Source organism: Apostichopus japonicus, chromosome 7 (assembly GCF_037975245.1).
Source record: "Apostichopus japonicus isolate 1M-3 chromosome 7, ASM3797524v1, whole genome shotgun sequence".
In the NCBI taxonomy this organism is placed as follows: Eukaryota; Metazoa; Echinodermata; class Holothuroidea; order Aspidochirotida; family Stichopodidae; genus Apostichopus; species Apostichopus japonicus.
In genome coordinates this window covers 21,323,908-21,346,517 of record NC_092567.1, presented here as the reverse complement: position 1 = coordinate 21,346,517, position 22,610 = coordinate 21,323,908, and the positions used below count along the sequence as shown (strand labels likewise).

Below are 22,610 nucleotides of genomic sequence, written 5' to 3'. Positions count from 1 at the left end.
GGGAGCCCGATGACGTTATCTTTCACCGGCCCTGACTTGGTTCTCGGCGTCCGTGCATTCCATCATATGATATGGGGAGGGGGGGGGGGGGGTAGCATATGTCAATTGGTCATTTTTTATCTAAGTTTTTCTGGCGAACGTGAAGGTGACGAATTTACTTTATTAGCAAGTCATTACAATTCAATGTCGCACGACATCTATAAATTTGCATCCCTAGCCTCAGTGTTCACAGAAAACATAACATGGAGTCTACGTATAACGGAACGGTTCTTGATTTGTTGTACACAATGACATGTTTACTTCAAAAAAGAAGACGCATATGGTCAATTCAATTGACTGTCGGAGTCCCCTGTTTTGGTTTGAGGCCGTATACGTTGGGTCGATTTACTAAGTGACAGTAGAGTCAAGTTATTCCCATTGTGACTCGCCCTTGCTGACTACAAGAAGAAAGATAGTTACTTGATCACAAAAGCGGTTCCTGGAGAGGAACGGGGTATGTTTAAATTGAACCTCCCTATGCTGGTTGAACAAATCTTTATATCTGTGAATGGTTGGATGGGCGACGAAATAGTGGCGCTATGTCAAAACATAATTACGACCACAGTGGCTCTTCGTCAGTCAAGTTGTAGATGCTCATATCCTGAAATCGAGTAATCGCCTTTGCAAAAAATATTTATAAACTTTCCAAAATTTTAATATCCACAAAATAAAGTTATCTTCTACGTTAATTTTAAATATATATTAAAATATATGATATCAAGTAAACCTGATTTATCACCATGTTTTACCCCAAGATATTTTTTTGCCTTTAGGATACTGTAAGTTACCTGTTAAAGCATGTGTCTATCTGTAACTTTGGCACGAATTAAACTAGTCTAAACTAACCAAACAATATTTTGCCCCAGAGAATACCATCAATACATTAAAATCAACATGAACTTTACAACATTCATTTCCCTGCAGGAAACTGAACAGGTAAGTTTCTTGATGGTGTGAAATAGAGCACGGTTCAACCACAACTCACTCATTTAGGCTGTGCTATGCTAACGTTAGGGGAATCGTACCGTAGCAGCTGTTGTACATTTAGTCACACAGTATGCTACTTAGCCTTCACAACGGTAGGCTATATGCACTCAGATTGCAAGGGTTAAGCTATATGATACACCACAATTCTACTATCCCTGCATGACTTGCTATAGTTATTAACAGTAACACTTAAGCCTAACAGAACAAATATTTCATGTCTTAAGGATCGCCGGCCAGTATAACTGTAACACTAATAGTTAGGCCTACACTCTACAGTAAGTCGCTAGGCCTATATTACTAAATTACTATTACTAGCCAAGTACTACTTTACTAGGCTAGGTACCTTGCAAATTGGCTACCTTGCTCTTCTGCAACTCTAACATTAGGCTAGCCTAGGCTCACTGGCTTCACCTCATGATATTTGATCCAGCTTCCTTTTTGCAAGCCACATGACCATGAAGCAAACAAAGGGAAATAGGAAGCTACCTTTTGACATGGGCCCTAGGCCTACAGCCTTTCAAGAAATACTAGGCCTATTCTTTCACTGTTTAGTATATGGTCCCATCACATTGTATTATCATTGTCCTACTTTCCATATCTCAGGCTGGTGAGATTAAATCTTACCTGAAGTCACAAGGTGCAAACATAGGTGAAACTTTGTCAGAAAAAGGCATCCAAGAGGACCTCTATGAGATACTTCAGGCAGTAGGAATAGTGTGGAAAAACGATGAAGAACAAGGTACAGTATTGTCAAAAAAAACTTCAATGTATCCATCACAATCCCCTCCCCCCTCCACCTGCCCCTTCTCAACAGCCATAACAAGGCCAAGATAAGTGCAGTTGTCACTTTTCATGATAAAAAAATTAATTGATTTTTTTACCAGTCATCCAGGGTTGTGATTTGCAGCTTCATGGATGTAGAATGGCAATATCCATCTGATCTTCATCCTCCAAGGGAAGGATAAGGTGGGGTTGGGAAGGGGGTGGGGTGGCAGGGGTCTCCCTTTGGCTGGTGCACTTGTAACTGACAATTATGATAAGACTTTTATTTCACAACTTGATTCTGACACCACTTCTATGTCTGAGCTAAATTGAATCTTATCAAACATATTATTTTGCTAGTAGAAATTTTCTTTCAAATATTTGATGGTTTCAATGATTGAACTTTCAATGATATTTCATTTTACATGTTTTTTTTATAGCCATAATTGACTATCAATCCAATTTTTCCCCCCTCTGTGATCTTTAACGCTCCAGATATCGAGGCTCTTTTCAACAGCATCCTCTCATTGCTAATTTACCTGCCTGTGGAGGATATGAGCATCTTAGTTCCGAAAGTCAGTGACCACCTAGTAGCTGCAGCAGAAGGCCAGATGTGTGACCTCAGGCTCAAAATGTGAGTACAAAATAAGAAAAAAAGAAAAAAAAGAAGCTGTTTCTGGGTTGGGTTGGCAGATTCAGGCAAGTCTATCCAACCTACTGTACTTTACTCAAAATACAAATTACATTTTGATTCAAGCAAGACACTTTCTTTATCTGGGTCAATCCATGCCAAATCAACAGATTTTTGGGTCGATTCCACGTCGACCCTCTCAGAATCGCCTGAAATTGATATGGTGTCTTGCCATATGTCTCAAAGGATGAAATTGGGCAAAAAAAAAATTTAAAAATTTTTCGTTGCTAAGATACGGCCCCGCCTAGCAACCAAATCCAGATTGCATTTTAAGAGCCCTTAATTTGTGTCAAGTTTGGAGGCTTTTTTTGCATAAATGTTTAGTATTTTATGTCTAATATTGCAGATATTGTGGAAGACATGTGGCCAGTCTTCGAATTTAGCTAATTTTGAGGAAAATTTACGGTCTCAATTTTTCGTAACAAGTAATTAAAATGGCAGAAAATGAGATAGGGGTCTTTTCTGGCCCTACTTTGAGTGTGCTCTATATTCACAAGCAGAGGCATGTTTGAGTTTTAATTTCCATAGGATCCTTGTCCAGTGGTAGTTGTACGGGAAAAGTGCAAAAAAAAAGTCAAGCGGGTCGTACGTTTTACGAACAGCGCCCTCAAACTTAAGAAATCTCACTTCTGGCCCTAATTGGGGGTCCATTTTGGGCCTGTGGGTATTTTTTTTTTTTTTTTTAAATAGCATTTTTCAGGAGCATATTGACCCTATTTTTAAAAACTCAAGTCAAAAAGTTGTGTATTTTGTGTTTTCTACTCAAATTTACGACTCGAAAATTGCAAAAATCACTTCGTTCATATGTATGAAAATGCTTGCACAAGCCGATTTGAGTAATTCAAATGACAACAACTTCTTAGCATTAGCATACAGGTGCTTAACAATTAGGAGGGTGGTCCACTAGCATAAGGACTACAAATAAACTGCATTTTCAGGGTCATATGCCCAACGATGCCTGTGAACAGCGCCCTCAAACATCACATTTTACCAATATTTTGGGCTATTTTGGACATTTCAAGGTCAAATTTGGTCACAATTAAAAGTTTTTTTTTTTGGTTTTTAATACAAAACTAGTAAGATATGTATAGTTATGATGCAAAGAATGAGCTAAAACATCTTTAATATTAGTTATTAATGCTCTGATGAGCAGCTTAAAGTGGCGTATATATGAGAGTTACATCAGCTCTACAGAAACATGCTTGCGAGGGCAAACAGTGGTAACATTGTATCTTCATTCAAAGAGATGTTAAACAATATTAGAAATTATTGAAATGTATTTATTAAAAGAGTTCTGTCTAACACTCTTTGACTCCCTCTCACCCACACCCCCCCCCCCCCAGCACCCTCCCCATAGTGCACTATGCAGATTTGTATACATACAGTATGTGACTGACTTTTACTGCATAGAGACTGCATAAACATGCATTCAAGGTATACTGAATTATTTGGTATGGTAATCTTCTGCTTCAAATTGTCTGTATGCATGTAACCCACCCCTCCCACCCACATCCTCAACCCAGCCCTATATCAGAATAGAAAATTGTGAACCAGTGCGTACAGTGTGCACTATATATGTGTGTACATGTTCAGTACAGTGTTATTTTACACCAAGCAAATAAATACACTGTCCACAATCATGTACTGTACAGTACACACTGTGTACTGGTCATTCCATTCAATACTGTGCATATATATCAATGTCATTTTAAATATTTGAAGTGTATTATATGCTTTTGCTAATTCAATCAATTAAAAGACTTTTAACAATTTATAAGGAATGTTTAACCAGTACATAAATGTGCAGTGTGTATACTGTACATGATTTTGGACAGTGTTTATTTAAAAGTGCTTGGTGAAAAATAACACTGTACTGAACATGTACACACATATATAGTGCACACTGCATAGTGCATATTTCAATGTCTTTTTAAATATTTGCAATGAAGTGTATGCATTTGCTAATTCACTAAATTAAAAGACTTTTAATATTTTAAAAGGAATTTTTCACCAGTACATACATGTACAGTGTGTATACTGTACATGATTTTGGACAGTGTATTTAAATAGTACTTGGTGTAAAATAACACTGTACAGAACATGTACACACATATATAGTGCACACTGTATGCACTGGTTTACATTCATTTTCTATTCTGATATAGGGTTGGGTAGAGGATGTGGGTGGGAGGGGTGGGTTACATGCATACAGACAATTTGAAGCAGAAGATTACCATACCAAAACATTCAGTATATGCATGTTTATGCAGTCTCTGTGCAGTAAAAGTCAGTCACATACTGTATGTATACAAATCTGCATAGTGCACTATGGGGAGGGTGTTGGGGGGGGGGGGTGGGGGTGAGAGGGAGTCAAAGAGTATTAGACAGAACTCTTTTAATAAATACATTTCAATAATTTCTAATATTGTTTAACATCTCTTTGAATGAAGATACAATGTTACCACTGTTTGCCCTCGCACGCATGTTTCTGTAGAGCTGATGTAACTCTCATATATACGCCACTTTAAGCTGCTCATCAGAGCATTAATAACTAATATAAAAGATGATTTAGCTCATTCTGTGCATCATAACTATACATATCTTATTAATTTTGTATTAAAAACCGAAAATAAAACTTTTAATTGTGACCAAATTTGACCTTGAAATGTCCAAAATAGCCCAAAATATTGGTAAAATGTGATGTTTGAGGGCGCTGTTCACAGGCATCGTTGGGCATATGACCCGAAAATGCAGTTTATGTGTAGTCCTTATGCTAGTGGACCACCCTCTTAATTGTTAAGCACCTGTATGCTAATGCTAAGAAGTTGTTGTCATTTGAATTACTCAAATCGGCTTGTGCAAGCATTTTCATACATATGAACGAAGTGATTTTTGCAATTTTCGAGTCGTAAATTTGAGTAGAAAACACAAAATACACAACTTTTTGACTTGAGTTTTTAAAAATAGGGTCAATATGCTCCTGAAAAATGCTATTTAAAAAAAAAAAAAAAAATACCCACAGGCCCAAAATGGACCCCCAATTAGGGCCAGAAGTGAGATTTCTTAAGTTTGAGGGCGCTGTTCGTAAAACGTACGACCCGCTTGACTTTTTTTTTGCACTTTTCCCGTACAACTACCACTGGACAAGGATCCTATGGAAATTAAAACTCAAACATGCCTCTGCTTGTGAATATAGAGCACACTCAAAGTAGGGCCAGGAAAGACCCCTATCTCATTTTCTGCCATTTTAATTACTTGTTACGAAAAATTGAGACCGTAAATTTTCCTCAAAATTAGCTAAATTCGAAGACTGGCCACATATCTTCCACAATATCTGCAATATTAGACATAAAATACTAAACATTTATGCAAAAAAAGCCTCCAAACTTGACACAAATTAAGGGCTCTTAAAATGCAATCTGGATTTGGTTGCTAGGCGGGGCCGTATCTTAGCAACGAAAATTTTTTTAATTTTTTTTTTGCCCAATTTCATCCTTTGAGACATATGGCAAGACACCATATCAATTTCAGGCGATTCTGAGAGGGTCGACGTGGAGGCCACTGTTGATTTGGCATGGATTGACCCATCTGTAAACTGGCACTGTCCCTACGAAAGCAACATTTTAGGGTTTGGAGCAGCAATATCCATATATGTTTAATGATCAATGACTAATTTTTAATCCATTTTCCTTAATATTCACAGACTGAGCAGCTTATTCCATGGTGTGGGAGAACAGAATGCTTTGTCTTACATCGTCTATTGTTGCATGCTTCAGGTGGCTGCTCAAGCAAAATCGTGCGAACTAATGCAAACGGAACTAGATCAGGTAAACAATCTGGACCAGGGGCTCTTACATTTATTTTCTTTGGAGAGCAGTAGCAGTAGAAACATAAATTGTAACAAAAGGTCCAGACTGGATTTAAAAAAATTCTCTTTATACCTACCTACCTTGGGCAATGTGCAAGGTCTGAACTTGGATCTAGCCTTTCCCATCTGGAGATTTGTTGTTACCTGATTTTGACACTCCTCAAAGCACTTTTTAAAATGTTTGAAATTTTGAGCGTACCAAAATTTGACACCCAACACTGATGACCTTGGAAGCTAAATTCTTCTTCTTACATATGTAAGGATTTGTAATTTGTTCGTGTCAAAAGATTAATTTATATGAACCGAGTTACAAATGCATAGAATGCTGTATGATTCTGGTATATTTGAACATTGCACATATTTCAAGGAAATTTCGACAAGCGATGTGCAGGGCAGTGAACCACTCTTGAGGGTGTTCTAGTCTGGTTCAGTGTGATTAACCAGTGACAATGTTTATAATCTCCTCTTATATCTTGTAATCATAGAGAAATTTAGATTGAAATTGAAAAATATAAATCACTACAGGGAATTATTTAGTCTTCAAACTTTTTTTGTACCAGTTCTGAAGGCTCTGAATTTTGTCTCTGACATTATACTATGATTCCTGTGTACAAAAATTACTATACATCATTGCACTAATAAAGGAAATTGAACATTTTGCACTGTAGCACTTTGCAATGCAGTACCATGTAAATTATTTTCTGCACTTTGTAATCCAGGTCATTTCCCACTTCTCCATTTTAATGCATTATTCACAGATTTTTTTTTTCTTCTCATTTTTAAAGGTGAGAGACTGGATAAAACTTTGGCAACTGGACCAAGACAAGATATGTAACCTGTTAAGTTTGTTATATGAAGCTCTCAAAGAAAGTAAACTAAGGTGAGAACCAGTTGAACAGTTGTCAGTATGTGTTGTGGACAACAGTGGTAAACTTAGCATCATGTGTGTACTCAGGGGGGTAGGAAGCTTCCAAAAAGTGGGGGGGGGGCAGGCACAACATCAGAGGGGCACTTTCTCATTCCACAACCACCACTTGTTACGCTATCAACCGATACACACTGGCCATATCACTTAAATATATATATGATGTGTTAGTATGCTATCAATACTATTATGGTGCACATGAATAATTAAAATGAAATATTAAAATTAACAAAGGCTTAAGATATCCAAAAGACAGTTCTCCATCAAAGGGGCACATTTTATTTGCCATTAGGGCACATTTGCTATTTTTGAAAAGAAAGAAAAAAAGCTATTGTCTCTTAGCTTGACTAGTTAGAAGATTTTTTTTTGTACAGTGGATACCATGGTGGTGTTCCAATTTTTAGACTTCTCTGCACTTTTTCAGGCTCGAATTTGTAATAGGTGCAACAATTCAACACATTCATTGTAATTCTATGATCACTCGTCAAAAGGAAACAGCCCGATATTAGCAGGTGGTGTTCATTCACGATCATCACATGGATAGGGTTTCAAATGAGTTTCTGTTGGTTTCAAAACTCTTGGGAACTACTAGACTAAACTTATGTAGCGTCTGTCATGTAGTTTCCTAACAGATCACTGGATTAAAGGGGGAAAAAAGCCCAACTTGAGTGATAAAACGATGTTGACACTATCTCTAGTTTTTAAGTATCTATCATAATTGTTTTGTTTATCAACTATAGTGAGGAGGCAAGCAAAGTCATGGTGGAGTTACTAGGGACTTACACAGAGGATAATGCATCACAGGCCAGAGACGAGGCACACAGGTGTATCGAGAATGCTCTCGCTGACCCCAACGTGTACCTCTTTGACCATTTACTCACCCTGAGACCGGTCAAATTTTTGGAAGGAGAAAGGATACACGAGGTAAAGGAAAATAGTATCTCAATGTAGGCTTGCTGTAGCACACACTGAGAGCAAATGTTTGTACAAACCCTGGTGAAGGGAAGGGGGTGAAGGGGGGTTATTCTTTGTGAATGACTAGTGATGCCCGAGGGATATGACATTTTTGTCTTTAAAAATTCATCGCCGCTAAAGTACAAAATCATAAAAATTGAGACGGGTAAAAAAATTCGGCACTTAAAGTATTAATAAAATTATATATATTTATGTCGTCACATAGCATTAAAAGGAATGCGTCTTTGTGTAAAGAATGAAATTTGACATAAATTATATCGTCACACACTCACATAGCAGCAACGGGATAGCGTGTGATATACAGGACAGTACTTGTCTGTTGTTTACATTTGGTCGATTTCTTCATCGTTATCGTTACGTGTCTTCTCTCCCTCATCATGGATTCTTGCATCAGTGTGCTTTGGTTTGATCTTGAATCATTAGATGTTTTCCAAAGTCTCTCAATTCTCATCTTCTGATCTCGTTCTAGCTTCTCACCATATTTGTTTCCGGTAACCTTGAAATGTACCAAGACTTTTACAACACCAACAGAGATTTTATCCAGTCCTTAGGTAAGCAGAGGCAACATTCTTTGAGGGTTATGAATAATAAATGACTACCATGAGGATGTTAAGCTAACAAGTGTTGTGTTGAAAATAAAAAAGGGGGTGTACCTAGTCATTTCTTGGTTTTGTAACCATTCATTTTCTTTCACACTCCTTTCCAAATAAATATACAAATGGTAGGGCAGGCATTATTTTACGAAAGAAGTGTTTTTACATTTTTTTTAATTTAGGCATTTTGCTAGATTGTTTTCACCACATGAACATGAATTAGTCATCCAATTGATCTACTTTGTTTCCCATTAATGCAATGTGTGTTTTGGCATCCTTATCCCTTATTTCTAGCGTTGAATCAGGAAGAGACTTTACGTAAAATGAGAATCCTGACTTTCATGGGCATCGCCGTGGATCAGAAGGAGATCAGCTTCGATCAGATCATCCAGACACTGAAGATAACGGAGGAAGAAGTGGAGAACTTTATTATCGAAGGTAAAAGAGTCTGTTTGACTGTAGGTGTCGGTGCTTCTTTTTGTTAAAGGGTGTGAAGACTTGCGCAAAAAGAAACGTCTAATGCCGGTAATTTGACCTAGTTTCTAATGAGGTGTAACAGAAGTGTTAGACACCACCATTGATCCCAGAAAATACACACACAGCTTGCTACCGTTGGTAATTAGACACTAGTGTACAGTCGGTACATACAGCTGCGGTCAATACCCACAGCACCGTATACAAACGATACAGCGATGGACATCTCAGGTCCAGCTAAAGATAACAATTATGGTATCACGTTTCATTACTGTCTGCATTTTGTAGCGACACGAACAAAACGTCACTTGCAAGCAGCAGATAGTTAACTTTTTCAGAGCGTGGCACGTGGTTTGGGGCGAGTCTTCAATGCCTTTAAGACCTTGACTGATCATTGATCTTTAATGCTACTTCATCATAACTCATCTCTTTGCAGTTTTCAGTTCCTTAGAAGAATTTGGATACTTTGTGCAGACTTTTGCATCTTTGACAAAAGAAGGAGCAAATTATGAACAAGGTCCAAAAAAAAAAAAATTACAAATCATTGACAATGTAGATTCTGTTTAAAAATTGAAAGTGTAAGCCATTGCAAATTTGGATGCTTTTTGAAAAGACAATTGATTCTTGTGACAAAAAAAAAAGGAATTTAATCTCTCCAAAGTTAGTTTGTCTTTAAAAATACTTCTGAATAAATTTGGATGATTATTCTTACCATTGCTGTCTTCCCTAAAGGAGAAAAAGAAGAGATGTAACATAAATACAATACCATAAACTTTGAAAATGTCACTAATTTTGCTGACATTTGTCTGTTAGACATTTCCATATGGTAGTTAATGAATGATTTTATGGTGAAGGCCATTTATTTACGAAAATGGCAATTCTAACTTCAGGCCCTGCATAATCACTGCGAGTAAGATATGTAAACTCACATATTTTCTGAACTTTTTTTATACATATGACGAGAACTTTGGAAATGCAACCAAGCCACTCAAGTCAATATGCATGTTGATGTCAGTGAATGAATTATCTTTTCATAGAATGAAATTATTTTGCTATCCCTACTAGCTAACTGATCATTTATTTTTAAAGAATCAAATCTCCATTTTCTTTCCTTTGCAGTGGTCAAGTCAAAGATGGCCAAGGTTAAAATTGATCAGAAAAATAGAAAAGTCTTTGTAAGGTGAGTCAACATGGTTAGGGAGGGTTGCCTATCATAATATATTTGTGGTTAGGGATGGTTGTCTATCAATATATATTTTTGTGGACTGACGACTCCTCGCTGGTAAAGAGCAAGGATTAGCGAATGCCAAAACCATTTTTGACACCTTTTGTGTATTTCTTCTATGCCAGGACACCCTTTAACACTTCCAAAGTCCTTCTCCAAAAACATCCTGTATAGATCATGTTGGAAATGTAATTGGGTGAGGGGGAAGGAGTGAGGGGGTGGGGAAGAGGAAATTAGACTGTCTGGTTGTAGAAGCTATTGTGACACTGTTTCTGGATATAACACCATTTTCATAAAACTTTCAATTAAATTTCATGTTCTTGGAACTTTAAAGTGGGTAGGTGGGGAAGGGGGTATTTTATTAATTATTTTATTATACTTTGACTCAACTGAACTTGTCCGGACAGAATGTATCATGTTGCTTTCTATTTTTCTTCTCGTTCAGTTACGTCACCCATCGTACTTTTGGCAAACACCAGTGGCAGCAGTTGAGGGACATTCTCACAAATTGGCAGAAGAACTTGGTCTTTATCCGAGACAGACTGGACACAGTGGCAACACCTCAGGAGGAGACCCAGTAAAAAGAACTAGATAATAAATGAAAAAACAGGAACTACGAAATATGATATGCTCTGATGGACAGACATTCCGATAGCTTGTTTGTAACCTGAGATAGGGTATTGAAAGATCACAACAAACTGCCTGCGATCGAGGAGGACTGGGGAAGGATGCTCAAAATTATGAGGCAATTTGGGAGAGAGGTAAAAGAAGAGACGGATTTGGTGAACGTTGTCGAGATGCCGATCATTCCAAATGAAGGGAAAATGTTTTCTTGTAATGTAGGAAGTAGTTTAGACTTGAAATGTCTCTTTTTGAAGTTGGGATGATGGTGTTAACAGGAGAAGATTCTCAGACTTGATGAGAGATTGGCAATGGTCAATGTTTGGTGAGAGATTGCTTCTAGCTTCTAGGTGAAAGAGTTTTCTTATGATAAGAAAACATGCATGAGTAAATACTGTTTCCAGTCAGGAAATGATGATTGTATATATCACATACTTGTGTTTTGACCTTAGGTGAAACTTGGCAAGGGTGCATATATAGGGAAAAAAGAAAGAACATGAGGATGGGGGGGGTGGGTGGGGAGGGGGTGGGTGGGTGGGGAGGGGGTGGGGAATCTGCAGTGCCAGCAAACTGTTGCATATTGGAAGTGATCTTCTGAGGAAAGCAAGAGTATGAGCCAGCATTACAGTAAAAAGAACCAAAATGAAAGTATTCCTTGCTACTTGAGGCATCATCAGTGATTTTGATATTTAATGGGGAGTGAGTGGGCTTGGGGCGAAGGGTATTAATGGCACCCTTAGGCAATGCCCAGTGAAGGCTTGAAATCTCAGCAAGTTTGTGTGGCTTTGATCAATGAAATGCATACTTTTTATAAGTAAGCCTGTTAGCTAATTTTGACCCTGTGGGGCAGGCGGGGGGGGGGGGGGGTGTTGGGGTAGAGGATGTTTGCTCTTTCCCAACATGCTTTAATGCTTTGACGAAGCAAAATGAATCCGCTACAAAAACAAAACAAGTGGAACACATGAAGAATGGTTGGAGTGATAAGATTTTCAATCACTTTTTGGTGGTTTTAATCTTCTTCCATTGTTTCTTTTTGTTTTGTGTTTGTTCTCTTGAATGGGATTCATACTTGTTTGGTTACATTTCTCTACCCTAATGTTATTAATGAGCCTAGTAATCTCTAATTAATATAAAAAAAGTTAGAAAATAAATATAAGAAAGAACCCTACGGTAATTTTCTAATCTCTTTTCATTTTTGAATTGTGTATGTATCGATGTACTTGAGGCAGGCACAGGCTTTATATCCTCTGTATAAGCCAATAAAATGTTTCAAACATGGCAAGGGGGAGGGGGGGGAAGGGGTGAAGGAGGGAGAGGTAGAGTAATCATAGTTGTTTTCTTTACATTCAGATGCAACTTTATTATATTAATTCCATATTGTGTATCAATGGAGAAAGTATTAGGTGTCCCTTCTGAAGGCAAGAAAGTATCTAATATGGACATTGAAGATACTATTTGTGGAAGTTACATTTCTGGAGAAGTAAAATAAGGTGAAAATACTGTAAACCAAAATAGCTACACAAATTTAAAGGCTTAAATTTGAACAAAAATGTAGTAAAACAAGTGTAGTACACAGACAATATAGCCATCCTAGAGCCCCTCCCTGTCGCCATTGAAAGCCCCACATAGGGGTGAATCCAGGTTTTATAAAGGAAGGGGTGTGTCCCAGGGATCATGGAAGTCTGCTCACATGTAGAAGACCCTGGGACCCCAACCCACCCCCCTCCCCACCCTACCAAATGAAGTTTAGACAGAAAATGGTGCATTCTGAGATATTTAATCAATAATTAGGTTTACAAGTGAGGTTGTGATAATGTGATTCCTTTTATGGGGTTAAAAAAGGGAGGTAAAAGGTGTCCATCCCTGGATCTGCTGGTGCGACAGAAGTTAGTAGCAGGCTACAAATCAACACAATTAGAATACAGTACAAATTTTTCACAGCCAATGGGTAGATGTATTGTATAACTGGATATAAATTATCGCGGTTATTATATATTAGAAACAATATTTCGGTTAATTGTAAGTTCGAATTTCATCAAATCTTGTAATAATGTAAGCCTAAAATTAGAAATAGCAGCCTAATATATTGACTCAAAAATCAGAATTATCCTATCAATAGTGCGCCCAGCTTAACTTTCTTTAACAGAGTATTGCATAGATAAAAATTTCCAAATGTCATATTTTTGACCACCGATTTCACAACTATTGAAGATTCATGCCAATTATGGGGGGGGGGGGGTTAGACACCCCACACCTCTATATCTACGTCCCTGCCTATAAGACTATAAAAAGCCATATATTTCGAACAATTTAATTCAGCTATGAAATAGTTGTAAACTCAGTCACAGTTTGGTACAGCACAATCATAGTGTGTTATATACTGCTCTGTGTAGAACTGACGGACTCTGGCTAACAATACCATTCGACAACCCAAGATACCTCCCTGAAAGTTCAAAACTATTCTTTGTAGGAGTTACTTAAATGTGTAATTTGAACAGATAACAACAGAACAAGTTCAAATATTTCATAAGAACTCTTCCAACTAATCAATATGCTATAAGCATGTACAACAGTTCACTTCAAGAAAGTGTTCTAAAATGATTTAATAAATTTACATTGAACCATGTTAGCAGACAAGCAATACCCACAAAAAGTCGGTCGTATTTCTTCATTTCATCTTCTATATTGTTTGCTTATTATTTTGCTACTTAATTTCGTCGATACATGACGTATCACCGGGCGTGATAATATTTTATGTCAGTTTGTTCTTTCTGACATTTTACGATGATGAAAAATGTGTTATTTACGATCTGCGTTCACATTTCAAGAACTTTGAGTAACTCAACTGTAAGTGCAGCGTAAATATTATGATGCCACCCTCGCCAATTTTTAGATGGCAGCAGTTATCGAACATCCAATTTGGCGATATCTCGTTGTTAATTGCCAACGTAAAAGGTTTTTTAAGGATTTTTCTCGTCAACATGTTTCTGATAATTATTTTATCAAATACTTTGGAGTGTTAATTTGACGTTTGCCACGAAAGACCATTGATTTACAACAGTCATTTGAAGGAACAGTGCTCGTCTACTTAGTCCTAAGCATAATCTTGTGTTGATGCTGTACGTTAGAATGAGAAGGACGAGGCTAGGCTTTACGTTTGTCATTGCCACACTGATCTGTTAGTTAGTGCTACTGTACATGAGCCTAAGCTTTAAGTTGGGTTTGTACGTAACTTGAAGGTGTATACGCAAGGACATTGAGGTTGTTTACATCGCAACAGCCGTAACGCTACATTGACAGTTTAAGACATTCTCTCATTGAGAAGATCAAAGAACTTGGTGGCAAATCAGTAGATAAATTATTTGTCAGTAGGCAAGGGGACATAGCCTATATTCAGTAGTTAGATTATTTGTGATACAAATTGTCCATGTATGCTATAAGTAACTTATAAATGTAAGTGAGTACTGAGTGTACTACTGATTCAGTTAACTGAAAAGGAACAGCCTTCAACCATTAGCAAGTTTCTCTACTTTTGCCTTAGGATGTAATGGTTACTTGTTTTCAATGCTAGAACCTTGTCTGATAGCTTGTTGCTAAAAAGTTGAACAATTTTTAACTGGATAGTTTGGTTCTACTACCAGAGCCTACTTTAGTACAATGTACTTTAGTAGGCAGTGATCAATAGATTCTTGTTGTTAATTTGTATTAGTAGAGAACTTCATTAATTTGACAAATAACATTTAAAGATGGAAGTAGAAAATGACACAGAAATGGAACTCGATGGGGATTTTATGCAGAAGTTTAGTAGCATGGGTACAACTGACAAAGATGTCTTAATAAGTGAGTTTCAAAGACTTGCTGGTAACACTGTCAATCCAACAGCATGTGCCTTCTTCCTGGATATGAACAACTGGTAAGTGAACATTTCACTGGTAACATGAAGTTGTGTGAATACTATGTATATTTTCCAGGTTTAAAAATACTATATCTGCCTATTGTAATTGTTTTCAAGTTTTCAAGAGGCATCTGATTTTCAAAGAAGAGCTCTTTAATTTGATATACTGTACTAGTCGATTATGAAAAGGATTCAATACGTTTCTTTTGTACCTCAATGTATGAAAATGAAATATTTTAAAGTATCAGACTGATCAGTTTCAATTTAGCAAGTAATGACTTGAAATTGTACTTAATCAATATGTCGCCTTACTGTATATTTGAAGATATTGATGATTGATTGTGAGAGTTTACAATTGTTCAGGTCTGAATATGATTTCTTCTAGTTCCAAAGAAGCATAAACACAAACAAAATGAAAACATTTGAAGACATGTGCTAAAAAGTAACTACTGTACTGTAGGTACAGAGAAGAGATTTCTGATTTTGGTGGACTATTCTGTACACTGTAACTATTTTTTGAAGTGTGCCCATCTTTTTTAATATTTTATCTGTAGGAACTTACAAGCTGCCATCTGTTCATACTATGACTTTGAAAATCCTGCAGTGGAAATGCCATTACCTAACATGACCTTCATTCAAGATGTTACGATAGGTGAAGGTGAAAGTGTCCCACCAGATACAAACTTCACTAAGACGTGGAGGGTTCAAAATTCAGGTAAATTACAGATCTATTAATATTACAAACAGGAGAAGGAACTCTGGCATTTTATGATTGACTGAGGGTAGGTGAGGAGGGGGGGGGATTGAGGGTAGGGGAAGGGTGGGGTGCAGGAAGGTGTGTAGCAACGTTAGGACATTCAAACCATAGCAGATAACAGTTTGAAAGTCTCGCTGCTTTTACAAAGAAGACTAACACTTCTGGATGCCATCTTTGTCTCTACTTTGACTGTCTCCAATTTACATCCCTCCCCATTACATGGTACTACTTCTTACTTAGATTCCTTTTTGTTCATGATTAATTGATTATTTCTGAGCATATTTAAGAGGTAAAGATATTGAATGATTGTCACTAACGTATTTAAGGAACCTTTAGCCCGGCCGGGACAAAGATCAGATACGAGATTGCCTTATTGACATAAGGCTATAACCGGTTCATGTTTACTTAAAACAAAGGAGTGTGAATTGATTCAGTGTAACATCAAAACTTCACATTGTGCTTGGAATTCATCATATACAGTATGTACTGTACAATACACTATTGTGTGTATTTATGAAGATTTTTTTAATAGAGGGTGTGTCAGTCAGGAACCTGATTTGTTACTTCATTCACCAATCATGACATGGTACTGTAGTTGTTACTGCAAGTGTCTTTAGACTTGACAATGTTCAGCCCCGCCCCCTACCTCCCCACCTATCGTCCCCATCTATCCAACACACAGTAATTTGGCAATTGCAACTATATCCATAACTTACTCTACCTCATGGACAATGATCTCATACTTTGTATCAAGGACTGTGTTACTCGTCTCTTCATCTAAGTCTTCATCAGAGCGTCAGCGTAGATTTGTAGATCATAGAAGTAAATACTCTACCCATTGGTATCTGTGCTGTGAAAGTGATGTCATGTGACTTTTGTTTTGAAAAAGCATCCGACTTCTGCTCTTACGACTTAAAATATTGGTTGTCAAGGTTTTTTATTGAACTATAAAAATATGGTTTCTGTATACACTATATGTAATGGCAAAAGAAAATCTTCATTTAAACCTAACCAGCTGCCCAAAGTGTGAACTGAAATGCTAAAATACTTCTATAGTAAATATTTTTGTGTACTGCGCATGGTTTACTACTGCCTGAATGGTACAATACCTGTGTATAGTAGAGCTGAATTTAATAACTCAGGTAAATGTTTGGATTTTTCTCATTTGCAGGAACAGATGCATGGCCGCAAGGCTCCTACCTAAGATTTCTACAGGGACATGTGCTTGGTTCGAGAGAGAGGCAGGACGTCAGGTCGTTAGAGCCGCAAGAGGTCGCTAACATCAGTGTTCAGATGCACAGCCCGAAGGAATGTGGCCTATACCAGGGCCAGTGGAGAATGTGTGCACAGAATGGAATGTTTTTTGGTGGTAATTTCATTGTCTTTAATTACAACAATTTTTTTTAAATGATTTTTTACAAGTATCTCCACAACAATTGTTGAATTTAAGAGTCATGACTCCCAGTCACTGAACTTTAACTGTAAAGTGACTCGAAAAGTCGGTGGAGTTTTGTACAGTTAGAGAATGGCGACTTGTTTGGTGACTTAATGGTGTTAGTCAGGAAAATTACTAGCAATGGTTCAAATGAGAATAAAATGAATTTAAAAAAAAAATTGTGTATAGATTTGACTGTAATACATATTGTAAGCACAGAAACCTTTGTGTTTACAGGGTTTCCACACTTTTTGTAAATATATTATTCTATTAGAAAATTCTGTGACCTTTTCCCTATAACATGCCTGTACTTTTCAGTTGTTGGGGAGGTCGGTGGGGGATTTGGGGGGGGGCAAATTTTTAGGAGGAAAGGGAACAAAATAATACTCAGGTAGAAAACAATTTAAAAAAGGTAATCATTCCACTTTCCATTGCCTTGGCCTGGAAATTGGTTTTCAAATCTCCATGAAACATAACAAAATTCTTCATGCTACAGCCACCAGTTGTATCTAGTATCACTGAACTGATAAAGAATTAACTAACAATTAAACTAACAATTCACTGAAATTAACAATGTTGCGATTGCAATGACTAATGTGCAAGTTTTTGTTTAAATTCTCCTCTTTCTTTCTAGAAACTATTTGGGTGATATTAGAGGTTAAAGAGGGAGGTTTACTTGGTCTAACACAGCAGATGTCATCCATGGGATCATCGGCCTTCAGCCAGGCTACCCACAATGCAGCTGTGTCTAATCCGTTCGGATCTTCCACAGGTATGAAACCAACATGATTCTTTGTTTAAGAATTGAAGGTTTCTCTGCTGACAATGTCCAGTCTACCCTGATGTAAACTGTTTTAAACATTTTCCACGAAATACCATGTTATGATTAAAATGCTGTTTGTATCCAATCCTTATTGCACCAAACCTTTCAGAAGTTGGGGGTGGGGTGGGGGTCCCTTGCCCTAGATCCACCCCTTGGTAGATATAACCTGAAATATTGTAACCTATCTGACACTGCAATTTCATCTATATACCAAAAGCAGAAGTCAGCAACTCTTGTGAGATAATCTTTAAGCATCAACCATTAGCAGTCGTACGCAAGTCTTAGTCAAAAGCCAAGCTAGAACCGCCAGCACAAATTCAAGAATATGATATTTTGAACCGGAATAATTTCACCGTTCATATTTTACGTGGCGAGTTTTAAGGCTCTGAATTTTGTGTCTTGTTAATTACTATGGTTCAAAAAACTGCATTAGCTATTTGCCCCCATTTTGCCAGTCTTTTCCTATGCAATACAATATAGATATTAAGTTCTCTCCTGAGAGAATTTACTTTCTGAAGGCTGATATGTCTGTTTTCTAGTACCTTTTGGTGCTTTTTATTCAGATTCCCAGATATTTCTTTCCTTTTACATTGTGTTTAATTTTTTTTGCAGAAACAGATTTGAGTAATTCAGTCAACTCTCTTCAATTAAATGCGACTCAGAGTCCATCTCAATCTCCTCTCAGACCCACTTTGTTCCAGGTAACATCTCTTTCCATTGTTGGCTATGAATTTTATTTTATTTTGCGTTTCAACATCAAACATCTTTTTTTCTTGGGGAGGGAGACGATGATGTTGATCTTAAATAGTTTTGGAAAAGAAGATTTAATTTAGTAATCAGGGTTGTCCCCAGGATTTCCTGAGTGCCGGGTATACTGATCGCCGTCCTGGGGGAGGGGTCTAAGGGGAGGGGGGTGTTTCGATTTTTGAAGGTGCTCAGATGCCAAATGCTGGCACTTGTGTAGCTTTTTAGGCACATACACAAGTACTAGTTTTGCTAACAATTTAAATTTTAAATTTTTTTTTAGTGAAATATATTACGTACCTGGTAAAAGTTGTTAGTTTGTTTCAAAGAGATTACAAGGGACCGATTGAGAGCCGTAAGTAATGTGTCTCGCATGCATAACTGATGCATTATTAGTCTGTATAATTTTGGCATAGGGCTAGGCCCAATTTATGTTGAATATATTGTTAGGAATGTCAGGATTTTAGATGAAAATAGTGCTGAGCAGGATTCACGATTTTTAAGACAGTGCTGGGGGGTAATTTTTAGTGCTGGGCGGGGCTGCCCAGCGTGTGCACATCCCTGGAAATTTGTCAATGGTTTTCACTTTTTTTTCCCTTCTCTTTTTTTGCAGTTACCTCATCCTCAAACAAACCAGCATGTGCAAACAGCAAACTCACATTTATCAAATCTAGACTTCCTCCCTCAACATTCTGCCGGCCCTCAGAGCAATGACCAGGAGCAATTAGCCAACCATCAGCTTCACCATCACCACCACCAGGGTGGGGGTGGTATATCATAGCACTCCTGTCCATGAATTATTACACATCTCTATGGATGGGAAATCTAATGATAATAATAATTTTTAGTCAATTTTTAAAAACTCATTTTTTATTCAAATAATGAAGATCTGTTCTTTTTTTAATGAGATCAGCGATCCCCCACAAAAAATATAGAAACAAGAAGGGTTCGATTTTGGGAGGGCAAAAAGTGTTCAGAGATCAAAGAGTGAGAGGAAGGAGGACAGTGGTGGTATATTAAGAAGATCATTGATTTATCAGTGAAAAAGTTCAGGGGACACATGGGGTGCAAACAGTGATCAAATGGGGGGGAGGGGGTGAGGAGGGCACAGCAAGGATGAGAGTAGATTAGAGAAAGGGCAATTTGCACATTAGGGGTGAGAATGTGGAAGTGAAAGGGAATGGGTAAGGTAGATTCAATGGTAGAGGTGCAAAAAGAAGAATTAGATATTTTACTGATAACATCAGCCCCCCCCCTCGCCTTTTCTTCTACAAAAAGGGAATAATTTATCCAGTATCGCCTCAAAAAATGCTATACGAAATGGTCAAATTGCTATACAAGTGCAAAAATGTATAGCAGGTTTGTACACATGAACCATGTAGTATTTTTTATAACAGACGGAATTCGGAAACCTTCAAAACTGCCACACAAAAGCTTTGAACCCTAAATCATTCCCCGCAAAGATGTCAGAGCCCCTATGAAATAAACATATCATCAAAACTGGCGTGAATACATGCAAACAGTCGTGAATATGTATATCAGAAAATACATATTCATAGGAATGTATGCCATCTCATAATCTTTGAAACTGAAATACAAAGCACCCATTAAAATGGTATCCATTGCTCAGGATGTTTGAATAGATAACCAGGTCATGTATATATCATTCAAATGAGAGACATTTTGTAAGGTTTCAAACAAAATAACTCTGTTTTCTTTAATATTTTTACAACTATTCAAATGATTACTTTCTAATGTGTCATGGGTCGTCAACGAGATGACTCCAGACTTGTATTGTATAGTGATTCTCCCTACAATTGCATGTTGAGATCGGGCGGATCCAACGATGGGGGGTGGGGTGGGGTGGGGTAGGGGGTGGGGATGCTGACCCTCTGGTCTGAAACATTATTTGAAAACGAAAAAAGGTACATAGTGGACAAAGTTAGCACGTGTCATGTGCACATTTCTTCCTCTTTACCAATGTGTTCTTATGCAATTCTATTCAAATATTAATTGTCCATATTTACCAATTCTTGCTCCCTGTCCTGAACCCACCACGGAAGAATGTAAGGCTGGAATCATGAAAAGGTTTCAGCCTCCCTAGTAGGTTGAATATCAGTGCACAGAATCTGTGTAGTGAGCTGTAATATATTTAGTTAAGGGGGAAAGATTTTGGGGAAGATTTGAAATATATGGGGAGACATTTTTCAACATTTTTTTTTTTAAATTTCAATAACATTTATAGAAAGCACCAGACTTATTAACACAAACAGTAATAAGATTGTGGGGTCTTTTTTTTCTGCAGATGATTTAAGTATAAAACACAAAGAAGTAGAAGTAATTATAGTCTTGTTGCTCAGGCAAATTTATCTATATATAGAATTCCTATTAACTAGTTTTAAGGCAAAATGGCTGAAACATGTTATTCGCCCAGTCTATAAGCAGATTCAGTTGTATTTCAATGAGAAACAGGTCCATGAAATGTCATAGGTTTACTGTTTAAGAGCAAAAGGAACTAAAGGATTGGAGGGAGGGGTTGGTTGGGGGGAGGGGCAGAGTACGGGTTTTTTGGAATGTGGAAAGGTTCCTTAAAAGTAACCTAATTTAGTGACCCAAATTTAAGTATTCAGGATGTTAAGTTTCCCTCTTCATATTGATCCTTGCATTTTTGTTTTGATTAGCTTACTCAAGTCTCTGCTTACTTTGGAGATTAATTTACCGATGAGAAATTTTTAATAATAAAATCTTCTATACCATCACAGTTTATTTTGCTGGTCACTCACATTTGGATACCAGCATGCATAGCTAAGACAAAGTTAACATTCAGTTCCCTGATACTTCAGTGAAATTAAATGCTCAGATTCTGGTCTGAGTACCAACCAAAAGCATCTTTAAAAGTTCAAAATTTACCCCAAAAAGTCATAATTTTTTTTTTTTTTTAAATGGTTCTGATTCATTGAATTGCCAAAGTATTGATCCACTCATTGTCAGAAGAAAGGCTTTTCAGAGCTGGATCATTGGCCAACACTTTTGCGACCCGTCTCTCATATATATATGAAAAACTATATTAATTTACTGTGGGTTAATAGATTACTTTTCAATATCTTTTCGTGCGTTATGCTCCAACTAGGAGAAAACCTTTTCCATATTTTTTGCTTCGCTTGTTTTTTTTTATTGCATGTCCAGAGTCAAACCCTGTTTTCATCGAGAAAGTAGTTCGACCAAAGGCAATTTTCTCGTCACCGACAGTAATGGTACTGGTTATTGTTAAGGTATAAGAGATAGCAGATGTCCGATGGAGCCGTTCTCTATCGACTCGAACTTTCCTCAGCTGAAACGAAACTAGTTAAGTCTAATATTTTGGTCCTAATTAAACAATTATGATGTTTTCAGGTATAAGGATATACTTGAAACTATGGAGCAATTTGTAATAGAATTTGGAATACCAAAAGAACTTTATTCCTTGATTAACGATTGAAGAAACTCTTCACTGCTGCAATAAAATTGCAAAATATTTGAAGGTATTTGTCTGTTCTTTTTTTTTTAGTTTTGTTGTTTTTATTTTGCTTTCTTGTTTCTCTGAGAATTATGCAAAGATTGAGAATCTTGAATTTTTAAGGACAACTGTCATAGCGACAATTTTTAGGTTACTGTAATTGGCAAAAAGATATTTTACCCCCCAACACTCAACCCCTCCCCCATACCCTTGTCCCTCTTTGAAGAGGTTGAAGTATAATCTCTATTAGTTCTGACAGGTTGACCCCTTTTTAGTAGTCGGTCCACAGCAAAACCAAGA

The 22,610-nt window shown here is 37.2% G+C and overlaps 2 protein-coding genes across 2 annotated transcripts; both read left to right on the top strand.

Moving 5' to 3' along the window:
• Nucleotides 1-815: 815 nt before the first annotated feature.
• Nucleotides 816-11,664, top strand: LOC139969722 (eukaryotic translation initiation factor 3 subunit M-like). Its single transcript, XM_071974913.1, has 10 exons — nt 816-975; nt 1,630-1,765; nt 2,284-2,422; nt 6,183-6,306; nt 7,133-7,227; nt 8,013-8,196; nt 8,717-8,798; nt 9,135-9,278; nt 10,434-10,494; nt 10,985-11,664. The coding sequence occupies exons 1-10, from the start codon at nt 934-936 to the stop codon at nt 11,118-11,120; spliced, it is 1,143 nt and encodes a 380-aa protein (XP_071831014.1). The 5' UTR covers nt 816-933; the 3' UTR covers nt 11,121-11,664.
• A 2,363-nt stretch (nt 11,665-14,027) lies between these two features.
• On the top strand, nt 14,028-22,334 carry LOC139969721 (protein ILRUN-like). Its single transcript, XM_071974912.1, has 6 exons — nt 14,028-15,073; nt 15,610-15,770; nt 16,984-17,181; nt 17,882-18,019; nt 18,683-18,771; nt 19,428-22,334. Exons 1-6 carry the CDS (start codon nt 14,907-14,909, stop codon nt 19,593-19,595), a joined length of 921 nt encoding a protein of 306 aa, XP_071831013.1. The 5' UTR covers nt 14,028-14,906; the 3' UTR covers nt 19,596-22,334.
• The last annotated feature ends 276 nt before the right edge of the window (nt 22,335-22,610 follow it).